This window comes from Coffea arabica, chromosome 2e (genome assembly GCF_036785885.1).
Source record: "Coffea arabica cultivar ET-39 chromosome 2e, Coffea Arabica ET-39 HiFi, whole genome shotgun sequence".
Taxonomy (NCBI): Eukaryota; Viridiplantae; Streptophyta; class Magnoliopsida; order Gentianales; family Rubiaceae; genus Coffea; species Coffea arabica.
Window position 1 is genome coordinate 27,833,577 of NC_092313.1, and position 17,770 is coordinate 27,851,346.

General features: G+C 38.4%; 3 protein-coding genes across 5 annotated transcripts; 1 reads left to right on the forward strand and 2 right to left on the reverse strand.

The window, feature by feature from the left end:
- The first annotated feature begins 1,500 nt into the window (after positions 1 to 1,500).
- On the forward strand, positions 1,501 to 4,771 carry LOC140036957 (disease resistance protein RGA2-like). The gene has a single exon (XM_072080247.1). It carries the CDS (start codon positions 1,739 to 1,741, stop codon positions 4,544 to 4,546), a length of 2,808 nt encoding a protein of 935 aa, XP_071936348.1. The 5' UTR covers positions 1,501 to 1,738; the 3' UTR covers positions 4,547 to 4,771.
- Positions 4,772 to 5,569: 798 nt separating this feature from the next.
- Positions 5,570 to 8,599, reverse strand: LOC113732249 (chaperonin-like RbcX protein 2, chloroplastic). 2 transcript variants are annotated; one of them, XM_072080250.1, is made up of 6 exons: positions 8,450 to 8,599; positions 8,007 to 8,338; positions 7,020 to 7,111; positions 6,470 to 6,527; positions 6,165 to 6,230; positions 5,570 to 5,936 (listed from the first exon to the last, which is right to left on the reverse strand). In XM_072080250.1, the coding sequence occupies exons 2-6, from the start codon at positions 8,322 to 8,324 to the stop codon at positions 5,814 to 5,816; spliced, it is 657 nt and encodes a 218-aa protein (XP_071936351.1). In that variant the 5' UTR covers positions 8,325 to 8,338; positions 8,450 to 8,599; the 3' UTR covers positions 5,570 to 5,813. The 2 variants fall into 2 exon arrangements, with proteins under 2 accessions (XP_071936351.1, XP_071936352.1); XM_072080251.1 differs by having other exon boundaries at positions 8,007 to 8,325; positions 8,450 to 8,589.
- Positions 8,600 to 9,065: 466 nt separating this feature from the next.
- LOC113732250 (cellulose synthase A catalytic subunit 3 [UDP-forming]) lies at positions 9,066 to 17,770 on the reverse strand. Of its 2 annotated transcripts, XM_072080246.1 has the most exons (15): positions 17,282 to 17,768; positions 16,715 to 16,862; positions 16,281 to 16,476; positions 15,630 to 15,850; positions 15,427 to 15,544; positions 15,135 to 15,333; positions 14,508 to 14,774; positions 14,042 to 14,387; positions 13,817 to 13,954; positions 13,294 to 13,419; positions 12,998 to 13,210; positions 12,577 to 12,841; positions 11,468 to 11,670; positions 10,421 to 10,771; positions 9,066 to 10,020 (listed from the first exon to the last, which is right to left on the reverse strand). In XM_072080246.1, the coding sequence occupies exons 2-15, from the start codon at positions 16,736 to 16,738 to the stop codon at positions 9,436 to 9,438; spliced, it is 3,252 nt and encodes a 1,083-aa protein (XP_071936347.1). In that variant the 5' UTR covers positions 16,739 to 16,862; positions 17,282 to 17,768; the 3' UTR covers positions 9,066 to 9,435. The 2 variants fall into 2 exon arrangements, with proteins under 2 accessions (XP_071936347.1, XP_071936345.1); XM_072080244.1 differs by having other exon boundaries at positions 15,135 to 15,544; positions 17,282 to 17,770.

Consider the following 17,770-nt stretch of genomic DNA (forward strand, 5'->3'; position numbering starts at 1 on the left):
AATATATATATAGACATGCATGCTAGGATATATATAAATATATATTTTTGAAGCATCTATTTCGGCCGCCAACTCCATAACGAATACCCTTTTTGCGGTAATTCCTGTCCGATTTTGCGAACCTTCATTTTATATGTGTACAGTGTTTAGCTACTCGGTCAAGCTTGGCGCCTTTTTCAATGCCCTTAGTTTCGCTCGCGACCCTCTGCCTTTAGCAGTTGATTATTTTAGGCACTCCACCTTTCCCATTTACGCTTTCAAATCCCCCCAACTCTTCGTATGGTCCTTCCACCCAACTTCAACACCCAAAGGCTCTTCAAGTACCAGGTCACAAAATACCTTTACACGTGCCCATCCAAGACAAATTCCCTATTATCTGTGGCTGCAATCGCTTGCTCCTTCTTTTCCCCTACCTTTCCACACCTCTTTTTCTTTTGGAAAATTTGCCAAATTGGTCCCTAACATTTTCACAAAAAACTTTTTTAGTCCCTAACATTTAAAATCAGCCAGAATAATTCCTAACATATAAATTATGAGTCAGTTTGATCCTAATGCTTGTATTTACTCTTTTTCCTGGCTAAAAATAGCACACCGGCATAATTTCAAGGGCAAAATCGGAAACATTCGTTAATCCCAAATTTCTCAAGCTCGATCTGACTGAAATTTCGGGATAAATCTGCAAATACAGCCAAGGCCAAAGGCCTAGGAAACTGAAATTTTGATAAGTTTTTCAGTTTGGACCGTATTTTTAGAATTTTTTTGTCAAAAAATAATGTACTACATAAACATGCTTGGGTTGAAGATACAGTTGAAAATACATCAATCTGTGTCATAAATCGGCTTTGTAGCTACGCTGGGGAACTTTCTGAATGGTAGCCCAAATAAGGTCAAAGTACAAAGGAAACTGGGCTATAGCAAACAAGGTGACGGGCAAGCAAGTCACTGCATAAACGGGGAAGGCCGCGAACTTGAGCTTATCTTTGAGCACAAAAAAGTGGCCGGAGCATAATGAGATGAGCATGGAAGCTATGGATACAAACGAAGTTAAACCCAACAAAAGCTTACTGGGCAAGCTGGTGCCAAAATCTTTTTCTTGGTACCTAGACGTGAGAATGGCTAGAAACATGACTAAGGAGGTGACCGAAAAGCAAAGTGCAACGAGGGATGAAATATTGAAATGGCGAAGCAGTCAAATGCGGGCTTGGGAAATTATGGATTTATCCCGAAATTTCAGTCAGATCCGAGCTTGGAAAATTCGGGATTAACGAATGTTTTCAATTTTGCCCTTGAAATTATACCGGTGTGCTATTTTTAGTCGAAAAAAAGAACAAATACGAGCATTATGACCAAATTGGTTCATAATTTATATGTTAGGTACTATTCTGATTGATTTTAAATATTAGGGACTAAAAAATTTTTTGTGAAAATGTTAGGGATCAATTTGACAAATTTTTCTTTTTTTTTACCAATAAACATACCTCAGCAACATCCTCAATTTAAATTGATTTTTTTTCTCTTATTTGTGTGAAGCAAGAAACTTGAAGGTGATGGCTAGTCAGCATCTTGAAGTTTCCTCTTAATTTCCTAGATCTATAGGACTCAATGACCTCAAGGCTTAGGAAAACAAAAAATATTCTCAGTTTCCCATTAACCTTCTCCTCTTTTGATTAGTAACTAAGCTTTGGGATCCTGCAAAAAAAAATAAAAAAATTTGGATAGGTTGACTCATCAACAGGTGATGATGGCAGAAGCAATCCCATTTGGCATTGCAGAAAGCATGCTGCTGAAGTTGGGCTCATCAGCTTTCCAACATGTAGCTTTGATCTCTGGAGTTAAGGATGAAGTAAGAAAGCTTTCCAACACATTAACAGCCATTGAAGCTGTACTCACGGATGCAGATGAGCAGCAAGAAAAGAGCCTTTTGGTGCAAAACTGGATCAAGAATCTCAAGGAAGTTGTGTATGATGGTGATGATATCTTGGATGAATTCTCAACCAAAGCTTCCATAACTGAAGCTGACTTGCTTGGAAGAGTGAAAAATCAGGTAACTCAGTTCTTCTCTTCCTCAAACCAACTTGCTTTTCGGTATAATATGGCAAAAAAGATAAGAAAGATCAGAGAGAGATTGGATGAGATTGCATTTGAGATGGCCAAGTTTAACTTTAGGGTGAGGTCAGTTAATGTTAGAGTTGAAAACAAGGAGAGAGAGCAAACACATTCTTATGTGTTAGCCTCGAGTGTTACTGGAAGAGAAGAAGATAAGGAGGAAATAGTGAAGTTATTGATGTGCTCAAGTGATCAACAGCCTGTTTCTGCTATTGCAATTGTTGGTATTGGGGGTCTTGGCAAGACTACTCTGGCAAAGTTAGTCTATAATGATGAAAGGATAGTGAGAAATTTTGGCCTAAGAATTTGGATCTCTGTTTATAATCAGTTTAATCTAAAGTCAATCATGGAAAAAATCTTGGCATGCGGGATAGAGTTTGACAATTTTGAAATGGAGGCAGAAAAAAATCGAGTGACAGAAAAGCTAGAGATGGAACAGTTGCAGATTCTTGTTCGAGAGAAACTTAGTGGAAAGAAGTATCTGCTGGTAGTAGATGATGTTTGGAGTGAAAATCGTGACATATGGATTCAATTGAGTGAGTTGCTGCAAGGTGGTAGATGGGGAAGTAAGATTGCTGTAACCACTCGTAGTCAGAAGGTTGCATTTGCTTTGGATGCAGAATATACGTATATGTTACAGGCCTTACCAGAAGATGCAAGCTGGAATTTGTTTAAGCAACTGGCATTCAGAAAAGGGCAAGAGGACAAGCATCCTAGCCTTGTGCAGATTGGAAAAAATATTGTCAAAAAGTGCCATGGGGTACCACTTGCAATTAGAACTTTAGGAAGCATGCTGAGATGCAAAAGAGAAGAGAATGAGTGGTTATCCATTCAGGAAAATGAAATTTGGGAATTACATGATGTTATGAACATATTGAAGTTAAGCTATGACCACTTGCCTAGTAATTTGAAGCAATGCTTTACTTACTGTTCATTGTTCCCAAAAGGCTATGTGCTTGAAATCAAGAATCTGATCCAACTATGGATGGCACAAGGCTACATTCACCAATTAGGAATGGGAGATCAGTTGGAGGATATCGGCCTACAGTATTCTGAAGAGTTACAGTTGAGATCTTTCTTTCAGGACGTCAAAAGAGATGACAACAACAACATCACAAGCTGCAAAATGCATGACCTCATGCATGATCTTGCATGCTCAGTTGCAAAACCTGAATGCTGCGTTGCAGATTCTGATGGAAGCAATATCTCTGAAAGAGTTCACCATGTATCTTTTAGAAGTTATTTGCCTGCATCGTGGACTCTTCCCCCATCCTTGCTCAGAGTTCAAAAGGTAAGGACACTTCTGTTGCCTCTTCATTACCATACGGGATGCAGCATTGCCAATGTGGCCTTTGATCAATGCTTGAGGCGCTTGCGCGTGTTGGATCTACACAACCAAAGGATTCAAAAGTTGCCAAGAGGCGTAGGAAATTTAAAACACTTGAGGTACCTTGATCTCTCGAAGAATGCGCTGACTACTCTTCCTAATTCTATAAGCAAGCTCCAGAACCTACAGACCTTGAAACTGGATAGATGTTATAAACTTGTAGAACTACCAAACCAGATAACCAGAATCGTTAGTCTGAGACACCTTGAGATTAGTAAATGCAGCAAGCTGACTCACATGCCACTGGGGTTTGGGAAATTGACATCTCTCCGAACACTACCAAGATTTGTCATAGGCAAATCTTCCATGTCCAAATCTGGAGGGCTGAATGAATTGCATGAACTAAACCATCTTAAAGGAGAGTTAACGATTATGAACCTTGAGCGTGTGGGGAATACTAGAGAATGTGAAGCTTCAAATATGAAGGACAAAAAGTACCTCTGTTCTTTGAGATTGAATTGGAGCAGAGAAACTAATGATGACATGTATGATGATGCAGTAGTGATGGAATGTCTTCGTCCTCACAAAAATCTCAGAGAATTGCATATATCTGGATATGGAGATGTTAAATTTCCAACTTGGATGAGTGCTAGAATAACTTCAGTGCTTCCAAATCTTGTAAATATTTCCATTGAGAGCTGCTCTTACTGCCAAGAACTCCCACCATTCGGTGAACTTCCTTTTCTGAGAGTTCTCAAACTTTATTCCTTAAATAAGCTCAATTTCATCTGCCATAACTCAACCTCTTCCTCTTACTTTCCCTCCTTAAAAGAGCTTGTACTGTTTGACTTGCCTCTGTTGAGTGATTGGCCGAGAAACTCAATAGTCAATCAAATGAGGGAGATGACAATTGAACCACAAAAGATCCAGCAGCGTAATTCAATGCATGAAATGCAAGGCTTTCCATCCCTCACCAAGTTGACAATCATAGACTGCCCAAGGTTGATGTCACTGCCCTGCCCTCCATCTTTGGAAGAACTGGTGATCCACAATATTACAGAGGAACTTCAGAGGTCACTAATTTCTGTACAAGCAATATGTACAATCACTTGAAAGCTACTTCTGCAAAACTACAACTGAGAAACAGTTCTGTAGTTGGCAATGATTGTCGCATATTCTATATGTCCATTTCAGTTCCAAGTGCTTTGACTGTCCACCATAGGTTTATAGATGAACAGCCATGCCTGTGAAATTAATTAGAACTGGCACCTGTTGTATTACTTCTGTACCATCTTATATTTGTTTTATATGCTGATATATACTTTAGGCCTTGTGATATCTTCTGTAAGCAAAACGTCCTTGTAGGTCCTGAAAACTGTCGGTATCATCCACAAGCAGTTCACTTTTATTCAAGGCTATTGTTTTTGTCATCTGCAAGACAAACCAGTTGTAAGTCCTGAATGCTGTTGGTATCATCCACAAGCTGTTCGATAATTTATTCAAGGCTAATTAGTGTCATCTCAATAGAAGCCAGCTAGCTAATTACGCTGTCGAAAAATTTTTCAAGCATGGTTAGAAGTACTTGAGGCAACCAAATGTACTCAGTAGCTCATTCCTGAATTTACAGGTGCTTATCATTTTACAATTCTCTGGTATGCTGTTGCTTGATAACAAGAAAATGCTCAACTATTACTTCACACTTCCAAGGAAGGAAGAGCTATTAATCCCAATCAACAACTAATCTAGGATGGCTTATGGCATTTTTCTGCTAAGTCTGCAGATTAGGAATTTTAAGATGTCATGTGACACATTCCTGATTAGTACGGCCAATGGGATGTAGGATATGTATCATGCTATCAAGGGGAACTCTGTCAGAATTGATAAGGCAAACCTGGAATTGCAGTCTGCCCGCCAGATTCATAATGCACAAGGATAGAACAAAGTCATTGAAAACAAAAAGAATTTTCTGGACTTGCAGAATGCGTGGAACAGAAATGCCTGGCTCATTATTTAGGAAAAAAAAAAAAGACATCTTCAGTCATGGAATAATTAATCAGTACTTGTTACTTATTTCTTTGTTCTTACAACCTTCTATGGCTGCATTTTGCTTTTCTGGTTTAGCATTTTCCGGATGAATGAATGCAACGGCCATAACGAATTTGAAATTTTAAACGTTCTGTGAAGCAGCATTATACTGTTTCACTCCAACTAAAGACGACGTTACAGATCATCATTCTTCCAAAGGTACATTGGGGACAAAGTACTAAATGCATGTATTAAAAATAGAATATACAGGGCTAGAGCCATCTATATGAATGATTAGCAGCATTTGCAGATTGCTGAAGCAAAAGGATTGAAATGCTGGAAGAAACATCTCCCTTCAGTCTCTTTTCTCAGTATTTGTTTCATCTGACGGCCATATGATGGTTTCCATTAGTCGCTCACGCATCAGTTCCAAGTTCTGATCCGAAATTTCGTTGTATATTTCACCATGATTACATGCCTATATCAATATCAGGCACAATATAACATCAGTTAACTTCATGATCCCCGGTTGAGTTGTCTTCCGACAAAATCTGAGTTATTTTACCTAGAGAAATTGATAGCTTGCATTCCATTTTCCACATGCATTATAGCCAGCATTGCAACAGATTCTTTACAAAACACGTTGTTCACGTATCAACTAGTAAAGGAATTACTAATAATGAAATACCAGCCAAAAAAGGGATACCTTAATCCATTTCCCATACAGGTGAAGCCGTGTTATCATCACTCTTTCAGCAAGATCCTGCCTTTCCTGTAGTTAGTAATAGAGAAGATTCAAATCAGCTAGTTTCTGCAACTTTTAACAACTTTTTTCAGTTTTAGTTTGCCGCCGATTGTGAAAGTAAAGACTTGCTTTCACTTCTCCATTTTCAGTGGCTCAAGAAATTCCTGGATTCAGATTTCAGATCAAAGGGAAAATAAAAGAAAATAAAAGAAAAGAAAAGAAGAGATGTAGACAAGATTCAGAACTTGAGCTCTTCTCAATTTTACCTTTGCAAGCTTTTGAAGGAAACCCTTCCCCGTGTTAGGCACATTTTCTGCAACAAAGCTGCACAGATGGAAAATGACTTGAAATACATGCTACAATAAACAAGTGAATGCAAGACCCACTTAAATAAAAGCTAATCTTCTTATAAGAGAGCTAAAAGGGACAACTGCTTTGAAGGTTAAGAATGGAGAATGCATCAAATGATATGGCCAGCTCATGGTTTTATGATATATATACTGAAGAAAAAGATTTGTGTTAACTTCATTCCACCAGAGCTACGATTTCCCATTTTTAAACAGCAAAATTGTCCATAAAGAGCTATTGATATTACTTATGCAGAGAGTAGGTCAAAGTGCATATTTCAAACAAAAATTTTTCATTTGATTGCTTCAAAAACTCAAAAAAAAGTATGCAGACTTCTGAATCAGAGGTCTTGAAACAATCAGAATCTGATTTTCCTCAAACTGTCAACATTCACATCGATCTCTTTCTTCTTCTACCATCTATTGTAGTGTCCTCAGATGCAGAATATGAAGATTATGGTTGACGTACTTGTGAAACCAAGTGTATTTTGGTGGGTTCATCTCATAGAGTTGGTTAAGAACAGTCCTCACAGCTTTATATGTCAAGTAGTTGATTATTTCCTGCAAAACACAAAAGCTTTTCTGTGAAGGTGAGGAGGATTGCCATTCCCCGAGAAGAGGGGCAAAGAACATACTAATAGAGATAGACATGACTGACTTTTGAAACACCAAAACATCAAGAACTGCATTCCTTTGCATATTACGTCCACTGGTTATATGTCTACTTCTGCAACTTTTAGATGAAAACCATCACCATGGGATGTCAAACAAACTAAAGTCCAGATATCTGGTCTTTTGAATTTATCCAAGCAATTAACTGTATCAAAATGGTACTGCATGATTGCTACAAGGAAGAAAAAATATCTGAATTCTGACAAACGTACTCGTTTAAATTACCCAATACCAATGAACTCTGTTTCAAACTCAAAAAGAAGTTTAAGATCCAATAAACAAACACAAGGGATTGAACCTTTACAGATTATCAAACAATTGCTTCTTTTAATCAGTGGATTGCTCTGTGATGCAAGCATACCAATTAAATACCAATGTTCCCTTCAACTTCTTTACATGTTCCATTATTACCAGAAGTCAATGCATCCCAGAAGGAAGTCTTAACCAAATGGAAGCACATTCTGTTTTCAATAGTTTCGCCTTCATTTGGAAACATATCATCGATGAAGATTGAGCTTCAAAGAAGTATCAACTGTCAACTCACAAAAAAGGCCTTCAGCCTCTTGTTATTTTAGGATTAAAATCTAACCAACCCCCCCCCCCCCCCCCTTTCCTCTCTTTCGGTTGTTCCCCTAGAAAGATGGGCAAAAGGCAACAAGAAAAACTACACCACTGGAAAACAATCATGAAGATACTAATGAATCAATGTATCAGCACCATTGCAATCTTCAACAGCAAAAACAAGTATTATAACTTATAACAGCGACCAAAAAATGGGCCTTACATCTTTCACATCATCAAAACCTTCCTCGTATTGTCCTCCAAACTCATCAACAATGCTTAGATGACGAAGCTTCTTTTTCTTTTTTGAAGAACCTCGTGTACCACAAGAAAGCCTTTTCGTGGACCTGGTATCCAAGAAAGAGCTGCCCAAATCCACAGACTTCAGTTTCTTCATATTCCTTCTCCCTGACAAGTTCTTGGACAAGACCAAATCCACGTTAGTCTTGACACTCAAGCTACCTGATACCATGGAGTCCAAGCATAGACAGGCACAACCACGAGCATCGGTGAAAGATCTGACAGCAGCAGCTCCAGCCATCCTGTGACCCAAGACTGCAGAACTATTAGAAGAATTTTGTCTACTCGAGCAAATTCAAGACCACGATATAACAGAAAACTCTCTAGTGTCCCGATACATGACACTAGAAAGAGATAATAGCATACCAGAAAAAGTAGTGGGAGAGCTGAAAGTGGAATATGGAACAGGTGAATCTTTTGTTCCTTGTTTAACACATAACCCCACCAAAAATGAAAAAGAAAAAAAAAAATCTTCTGCTTGAGGAGCGGATTTCCAACATAAAAAATATCCCGACTTTCTTAATATTTTCTGAGGTCCCAGTTTTTCAATAAAAACTCTTCAGTAAACGTGTTCAGGTGTGTGTAGTTTTTTTGCCAAACTTATCCTGAAATCGAGCACGTGTGCCAACTGGAACCACCCTTTTTATGGATGCTGATACGTCCAAGATTCCTCAATGGGCATAGAATAGAACTGCTTGAAAACAAGTATTGCAAAACAAGGGTGAGATTCTGTTAAGATTCCTGAAGTGAAGTTCACCTGACAGTAATCCAGTTGACAAGAGTTTAACCTCACCCCCTGAAGCACAATGCCCGCGCCCTGGTTAACTATATAGTACTAGTTACGTGAGTTGATGTCTCGCTAAATTTAGGTTTTGTATTATTTATTTGAGCTGCTAAGTTTAGGTTACTCTGAAATACAAAATAAGCTGCTCACAACATTTTAAAATTGCAATTTTACATAGCAAAATAAAGCAAAAGCTGCTAAACAAATGAATGACTACATTACTGAATAAATGAACCGCCTAGCGCATGCACTAAATTACAAGGGTGCTTGCTATCATTTGGGTATGAAGTGGGCTTAGAAAAACAAATACAATAAACAGATCTGGGCAATCTTTCCTTTTCAAGAAAGCTTAACCAAAAAAATTTACTCGTTCTGTTCATAGCACATCTTTGGAACAGTGTATATTACTACTAATTTCTGCACAAAATGTATGACTTCACAGACAAAAAAGGTACACGGCCAAGCCTGGCCAATAAAAACCAACGAGCATCACATGGCTGAGACCACCACCCCTTATTCACTAAAGGGTTTGTCTGGAATGAAGTTTGTTGTTCGAGATCTCGATTTATTAACAGTTAATTCCACACTGCTCAACATCCGGGCCAGTAACTCTGGTGGTGAAGGGATCGATCCGCACCCACAACAAAGAGAAGATGGAAGCAAGAAGGATTGACCACACGACCACAATGGTAGGTGTCCGGTTTTGGCGACCCATCAAACCTTTGAGGAAAGGATAGAGATGAACGATCACCCAGAAGGCAAAGAATAGCTTTCCAAAGAGGGGACCCCAAGACTGGTAACCACTGTTGATTGCATAGGAAATGCCTGCAACAACACCAACCAAGTTTACAATGAGGAGAGTTGTGGGTGGTATCAGAAGGGTTGTCCATTTGAACATGTAGAGTTCTGCAAAATCGCCGTCCTCATCTGATGCCTTGGATGTGACAGTGAAGTTGGTATCAATTCCAGCAAGCACCTTGAGCAACCCTTGGACGACAGCAAAAAGATGAGCAGAGACACCACCAATGACCCAAAACTGTTCATTCCTCCACCATTCATCAATGCCAACACCACTCCAACGCATCTCAAGGATACCAGTGGCAAAGATTGAAAGAAAGAGGGATATAAACCATATGCTGGCAACGTTACTAATCTGCAACAAAAATGAGATTCAGTAAGTTAGACGAAATAATGTTCATGAACTTTCCTTTTCAGATGCCTAAGATGCCAATATCAAATGCTGTTCTCAATTTAAATCAAGTGCTAATAGCGATGCTGAACACTAGCATGGTAAACGGTGACATGGAATATCTTTTCCTTTATAACACACAGAGAGGCGGTGAGGAAGAAATCGAAAGCAAAGATCCATAAATGGAACACTTTCAGAATAACAACCAGCTAAATGCAACCACATAGTGACTTGAATGCAATCGACTATGGAATTTTCCATTAGTAGCACAGTACAAAAGTAATTACTGAACAGAATAACTACTGACATTATGTAGTAATTGAGAGCCAAAAAAATACAACAAAAAAAGGTAGACAGCACAAACCTGCGGAATAATAAACTTCCCAGTGAGTAGACAGACAGCAGGCAAAGTACAATAGATAAGGAGAGGAATGGCAGTGACTGGGTAAATGGTTGTATTGACATATGCAAATCTCTCTAGCCACTTCAGCCTTCCACCATACCCATACCATATGGGGCAATGCCGGCTGAAAAGAATTTCCACGGATCCTAAAGCCCATCGAAGCACCTGGTTCAGACGATCAGAAAGATTGATTGGAGCTGACCCCTTGAATGCAGGCCTCTGAGGCATGCAGTAAACTGAACGCCAACCACGGGCATGCATCTTGAATCCTGTGAGAATATCTTCTGTGACGGAACCATAAATCCACCCAATCTGCAGAGACGGCATGAGTAAAAAGAATGATTAATCTCATGTGCAGACCATAAAGTTGATCAAAAGTTGCACCAAAGATGTCATGATAATCAGGAAGGGCATGTGAAGGGAAAGACGTCAAAATTTCTCATGTTCAATATTACAATAAAAAATCAGTAACTAAAGCTCATGGAAACAGATTGGCATTCAAAAAAGATTAATGCAATGTGGAAGTGATCAAAGTTTCTTTGTCATAGTTTGTAGAGCATGTTTAATTCAGAAAAAACAAAGGCTTTATTTCACATAACCTAGGTTGAGGTTTGGTTAGATTTATCTATTGAGCAGATTTGGGATTACTGATTTATTTCATATATAAACTACAGATTTGGGCTTATCGTGTGGTTTACGAACAAATCTCATATAAACTACATTCCCAGTAAACATCTATATGAGAACTAGAATCCTTCAATATTCAGGAACGATTTAGAGTTCCTCCGAATGATTTTTATTCTTCTCAACACTTTCCTACGGTATGAGGTAACTAAAATTTGTTTTCAGACTCGCTGAAACCACATACCTAAGTTGATAGATGAGCCAACGCAATTAACAATTCTAATTCAGTGAAACTATTCTACTTATGTTTGTCCGGATTCAAAGAAACATTTATAAAACAACCAATTCAAACAGTTTCAACATTAATTAGCAAATTCACAATACCTCACTTCCCCATTCTGCTTTATCCTCGTATCCACAACTAATCACATGAATTGCCTCTTTGAGAAGTGTCTCTGGCGTAGCAGACTGAGGGACACCACCATTCTCCATAAGCGTTGAAGCAACAAAAACAGCAGACTGACCAAATCTTTTCTCAAGGCTCATTTGTGACATCAACAATGACTTCTCATCATCAAATCCAGCACCTATTACCATTGCGAAAGAATCATAGAGTCAGAACTTAATATTAAAAACCAGTTCAAAGAAAGATGACACTCTAGATAACGTCAAGTAGATCTTTTAAGAGAGTATGAAATTCTTTCAAGAGAACCAAAATTTCATGCGTCAGCAAAGAGATATTTAGTGGTATTAAAACTGCTAAGGTGAAGTGGACATCTGAGAAGGATTTGTGCCAAGATACACGAACAGTGATATAGTAATAAACAAGATTCAAACTTAAATCAGTCTTACATCTATCGAAACTAGTTCCAACGTACACACACGAGATCCAAACATACAAGCCCACAAACCAGCTCTTACCAGCAAAGTAATCAGCTTTAAACAGGCATCTTACAATTTCTCGATCCTTGGAGAAGAGAGGAAAAAGAAAAGGAAAAAAAAAGAAGAAAAATAACGACAACAACAGGTAGCAGGAAAATAGGAAGTTGACTGTAGGTGTAACTTCATAAATGCCATACAAGCTTGTCAAATATATTAAGCTCATTGCATGTATTGTTTCTCCACTTAAAAAAAACAACGATATCGAAAAGCATATCTGCACCATCCCCCACGACTTAATCATGAAAACTATTCCAGAAATCAGGTCTTGTACATTTCCTTGATAAGCTTCATTTAACATAGTATAAGTTCTTTCCAATCTCTATCAAGAATGCTCATGCATGAAACTAGCCTCCAGCACCAGTGGGTTAGATAAGTATGGAGAGACAGAGAGGGGCAGAGGGGAACAGATGGAGTGTGTGCATATGTGCATGAGTTTCCGTCTCTGCATCTATATAAATATACATTCAAGGTAAGAAACCAAATCAGATGTTATAAAGCAGTCATCTTTTCATATAGCACAAGCATAACACATCCAATAACCAGCATTGTACCTTCAACTCCTTCCTCTATATCCTCCAAGCTGAAGATGGGCACAGTAGGATCAACATGCTTACTAGACTTCTTTTTGTCCGATCCCTTCTTACTTGACTTAGAACTGTTCTTTTTTGATCTACCGAAGCAAGAAGAAAATAGACCTGGTTTTTTGTGCTTAGGTTTGTGAGGAGGCTCATAACCATACAGAGCTGTTCTGTTAAAGACACATCCAGTACCCACATAAACTGGTCCTTGAATGCCATCCAAACCTCTCAAGTTTATCTAATGAACATAGAAAAAGAATTATTTTCAGTGGATGGGAAAAAAAACACTCACAATACCATCAAATCTGTGGAAATTGAACATAAAACTTTATATGAAAAATGGATGTCATAGAGAAAAGAAAAAGATAAAGTTAACAAGTAATGAAAAACTCACATCAAAGAACACAGTGTTTCGATTTGCATAACGATCACTCCTATCAATACCATCAAATCTCTGTGGAAATTGAACATAACAAACATATTTTCCAAGGTTGGGATCCATCAGAAAGCACATTGCTTCTCGCAAAGCCTTGCTGTTGTTTACATAGTGATCACAATCAAGATTCAACAAGAAAGGTCCATTTGTAAGAACAGCAGAAACACGAACCTACAGGAAAATGCGGATCATAACTCAATAGAAGTGCCAAGACAAGGACATAAGCAGAATCAGACAATCACTCATTTGCTTACAAGAGCATTCATAGCACCAGCTTTCTTGTGATGTTGGAAGCCTGGACGCTTCTCACGAGAAACATAGACTAATCTAGGCAGTTCATTACCCTCACTGTCAAGACCTCCACTTTGACCCAAGAAAACCTGTTAATAATGAAGGAAAACAGAAATAAACTGAAGCAAGTTAACACACAATGACAACTCAACTTCCTGGTGCATAATACATAAAAATCAAGCAATCGACAGCTCCAATTCCATAAAGCCATCCCCCATCTTAACCCATGAAGCCTGACCAAAAGGCTAACAACTGTTACTTGTCTCCTCCTCCTCTCCCCCCCCCCCCCCCAAAAAAGCCAAAACACTCACCCCACAAACAGAAAACCAAAAAAACCAAAAAAAAAAAATCTCAACAAGCTCAACATAGAGGACAAAAAGACCACAAAATAGAAAAGCGAAATAGAGAAAAATTGACTTACTAGCTTTTAATTAACATGTTACATGGACTGAGCTGACAAAATATTAAAAGGAAGAAAAAGGATACCTGAATCATGCCGGGATGATCCCTAGTGTTATTTCCAGGCCAAGGTGTACCATCTTGCATGATCCATCCTTCTTCAGGAACTTTTTGGGCTTTAGCCACTAGTGCGTTGACACGTATTTTGAACTCCTCATACTCTCTCTACAGAACAAGCAGACAATATAATGTTAAAGTAAGCAAGCACCAAAAGAGCAAGAAAAACTTAATTTTACCAAGTGTAGCTCCTACCTTCATGGCCCTACGATCTTTCGCAAATGAAGGGTGAACTTTATCTTTCAAATAATCGATCTTCTGGGTAAAATACCACTCTGGAGCCCTTGGTTCAATGCTGTACTTTTTGCAGAAAGGAACCCATTTTCTTGCAAATTCTGATGTTTCTGATAGAGCTTCAAATGTCAACATAGCTGCACCATCATCGGAGACATAGCATGACACCTTGTCAACTGGATAGTCAACTGCAAGAATGGACAGGACAGTATTGGCTGTAACAAGAGGAGGCTCCTTCAGAGGATCAACAGTACTGACAAAAATATCAACAGCAGCTAATTGAGATGGCTCCCCTTCACGATCATATCTGTTGCACATAACAGAATTTGCCACTTTAACAACTGCGAGACAGGCCAAGATAGAAAATATTGAACCTGGAAGATTCTATAAAAGAATAAATGATGCAAACAAATAGAGATGGTCTGACCTAAGTGCAAGCCTGTCAAGGTATGTTTCTCGATTAACAGGAAGCCACTTTGGGAACTGATCCAAAATCCAAGATATAGCAAACCAAATCTCACATATCACAGACATCAGCCAAAGAGGAAATGCATTGGACACAGGATTTGTTATTCGGTAGTGCAAGAAAATGCAAAGAATAGCTAGCCGGAGGACAATAACCATCCTGTAAGGATTAATCCTGGATGATGGAATAGAAACCTTTCTCGAAAGAGGCTGACGAGCTTCATCATTCCTGTTATCACAAGAAGTAACAAGAAAAAAATCAATTGCTAACTGTTTTCATAACAAAACATCAAAGGACCAGAATTTGCTCAGAAGGACAAGCAAGAGGCAAAATGAAATCAGAGTGCAACATATCTTAGAGCATAGAAAAGCATCATATGCAATTAAACAGTTTTTAATTTTCGCTATCAGACACATTGATAAACTAGGATAAAGGAAAAGGCCGCACACATCCCCACAATTGATAACAATTTGGATACCAAAGAACATGCTCAAGGATCATCCTGTTTTTGTTTAGCAAAGACATGCAAATTATGTACTTGCACAGACACAGGACTAGTAGGATAAACAACTTCGGTCAGAAACTCACAGTAGAGAATCATCCACCAACACATCTGTGCTCGCATCAATATCTCCCACTCCTCTTTCAGAAGGAGGATGGCTAGTAGTCATCGGAACAACGTGCTTCTCCTGCTTCATTTTCCATCCATCCACTCTCTCTTTCCAGGCAACATTTCCCAACCCTGGAGAACCAAACTCTCTTACAGGATCCACAACCCGTATATTAGCTGCACATAACAAAATACATTCTTGAGATTCCAATAACAAGAAAAGGCCATGGCATAAACTAAGATGATACACAACAAACAAAGAGAGCTTACGTGATTGATTCACATCAGACCCATAAGGAAGTTGATGGATGCGTTTAACACCACCAGGATGGCCTGGCGATGCCATAGACAGGCGCCCAGGAGATGCTTGAGACAACTCCCCAGAAACCTAAAAATCAAGTGTTACTAAAGATTAGTCTGCTCGTGCTAAAAAATTCAGGCACCAAGTGCAAAATAAGAATCCAAAAACATACATCTGTTCCGTTTGTTAGCAAAGGAATGTTATTGTTGGATACTTCTTTATCATATTTTGGTAACCCAACGTCTTCGCCACGTCCGTAAGTCATATGCCAGCTCAACATGCGCTCGGCAACCTTTTGCTTCTCATTTTGAGTTTCTGCAGAGTAACGAACATCACTTACATTATCATCAGCAGAACCATCCTCCTCTCCATCACCATCAATTGCAGGGCTTCCTGCAGTTTGAGAAATTTAGCAATGTCAGACATCAGGTGATGACAAAGTCAATATCTTGATCTTGATAGACAATCCACATATGAACACAGTCAAAGTAGGAATGGACAAAATTAGCAAAATAAATTGTATTATGCCAAAAATCAATAGAAAATCCACATATGACAACTTGCTTGATATTCTATAACATAAGGTGCAATATCAATTTTTCAACTGTGTTATTATGCCAAAAACAACGCCAATTATGGAAAAAGATCTGTTGTTTATCAATTGCTAAAATACTTTTGGAATTCCCTCATTTCTGTATGAAATCTAGTTCTCCTGTGAATGCACTTCAAAGCATCCATCTCTCTAGTAAAGGTACACCTTCAGTCACATTATCAAGCTTTCAGCAATCATACATGAACCACAAAAATCTTGTGCCAAGTATACCTTTATGTCTCTTGTATCTGGTTTTGCACTGAGGGCAAGACTGATTTCCATCCTTCCTCTCATATTCATAACATGGCCTGCATACAGGGAATGCACAGACATCACAAGCAACAAATGGCTCCCCATCCACAGTTTTGCCAACAGTATCACCACAGATCTGGCAAACCTGCCCACCTAAATTCTTCAAGACCTTCCCCTGTAATAAAATCATCACATTTTCCAGCATTCAAATACGGTCATTAAATTTTCTAATTCACTAAGCTGATAATTAACTTTCATACACATTATATTAAAAAAAAAAGTGATCTTGACGACATACACATATCCAATTCAAGAAAATGTTAAAAAATGCAGTACCTACAAAACAATTTCATTTTTTTAAGAGCAGCAGAAGAAAAAGGTTTCAATTTTTCCTAAGTTGAATAACCACTAACCTTAGTTTCTCCTTCTGATTCCATGGTCGACTAAATAGCTTCAAATGTCAGCCACTGGATTTGCACTCAAAAATCCAGATCCTCACGCAATGTGAGCAGAATCCACATGCCAAGAACCTTCAAATTCTTCCCTAAAGCAAAATAATCTCTGCAAAAGCAGATCTTTTAAGTAAACAAAGTCCCTCAAATTATAGATCAGATGTAAAATAAAAAAACCGACTTGAAAAGTTAACTTAAAAAAAATCACGCTCCACTAAAATCTGCAATATCTACGAAGTTTTTTCTGAAATGATACAAATAACCTAATTTTCAATCCCTGATTTTTCTGTAACAAAACTTCAGCTTCCATTCAACATTTAAATGAAGTAAACGAACAGTCAACCTCAACTGATCCCATTACCAAAAACAGAAAATAATTTTGGCATTTACTGACATAATTTTCTCTAATAACCCACTTAAATGAAGCTAGCAAAACAATGCCCACACCCACATGCATCTTTACCCATTAAACCATTCACAATTCAGATCCCAAATCACTTAAAAAACAAAGAAAATGAGGACACGTACCTCAAGATCTAGGCTTTACGGCTTGCAATCTCCGCCGACAAAATTATCCACTACAGTATATCACTAGCCCAGAAAACCCCTTCAATCTCAAACCCGATCAGCACAATTCAGAGCTGAGAGATAACAGAAAGAGTTCCAATGCTGCAAGAATTAACGGCATTGAAATCGACCCAGTTCAGTTCAGACCTCAAAACCGACAGCCCATCAACTCTTTCTCTCTCTCTCTCTCCTTTCTCTCTCTGAACTCAAGAGAGATGTCTTCGTCTGTGGGCAGCTATTTTCCAGCAATAAGTAATAAAAGGAAAGGTGGGGTATAACTATAAAATAACACCAGCAAATTATATATAATTAGATAAAAATGAGGACTAATAATTGATAAAGAATTGATTTTGGCTTAGAAGAGACGAAAGCGAAAGAGGAGCTGTAAATGAGCTGCTGCTAAGAAGTAAGAAAGAGGACGACTTAGTGGAGTTGTTGGGAGTGAGAGAT

What these genes read in the sequence shown, in the direction of transcription:
- LOC140036957 (XM_072080247.1), top strand. Translation starts at nt 1,739, where the DNA reads ATGATGGCAGAAGCAATCCCATTTGGCATTGCAGAAAGCATGCTGCTG.
- LOC113732249 (XM_072080250.1), bottom strand. Translation starts at nt 8,324, where the DNA reads ATGGCTGGAGCTGCTGCTGTCAGATCTTTCACCGATGCTCGTGGTTGT. An exon ending in GTTTTGATGATGTGAAAGAT is followed by an intron (nt 7,112 to 8,006) that starts GTAAGGCCCATT and finishes TGTGTTTTGCAG; the next exon opens with GAAATAATCAACTACTTGAC. An exon ending in AAATACACTTGGTTTCACAA is followed by an intron (nt 6,528 to 7,019) that starts GTACGTCAACCA and finishes CCATCTGTGCAG; the next exon opens with CTTTGTTGCAGAAAATGTGC.
- LOC113732250 (XM_072080244.1), bottom strand. Translation starts at nt 16,738, where the DNA reads ATGGAATCAGAAGGAGAAACTAAG. An exon ending in CTTGACAGGCTTGCACTTAG is followed by an intron (nt 14,388 to 14,507) that starts GTCAGACCATCT and finishes TATGTGCAACAG; the next exon opens with ATATGATCGTGAAGGGGAGC. An exon ending in GAAACACTGTGTTCTTTGAT is followed by an intron (nt 12,842 to 12,997) that starts GTGAGTTTTTCA and finishes TATGTTCATTAG; the next exon opens with ATAAACTTGAGAGGTTTGGA.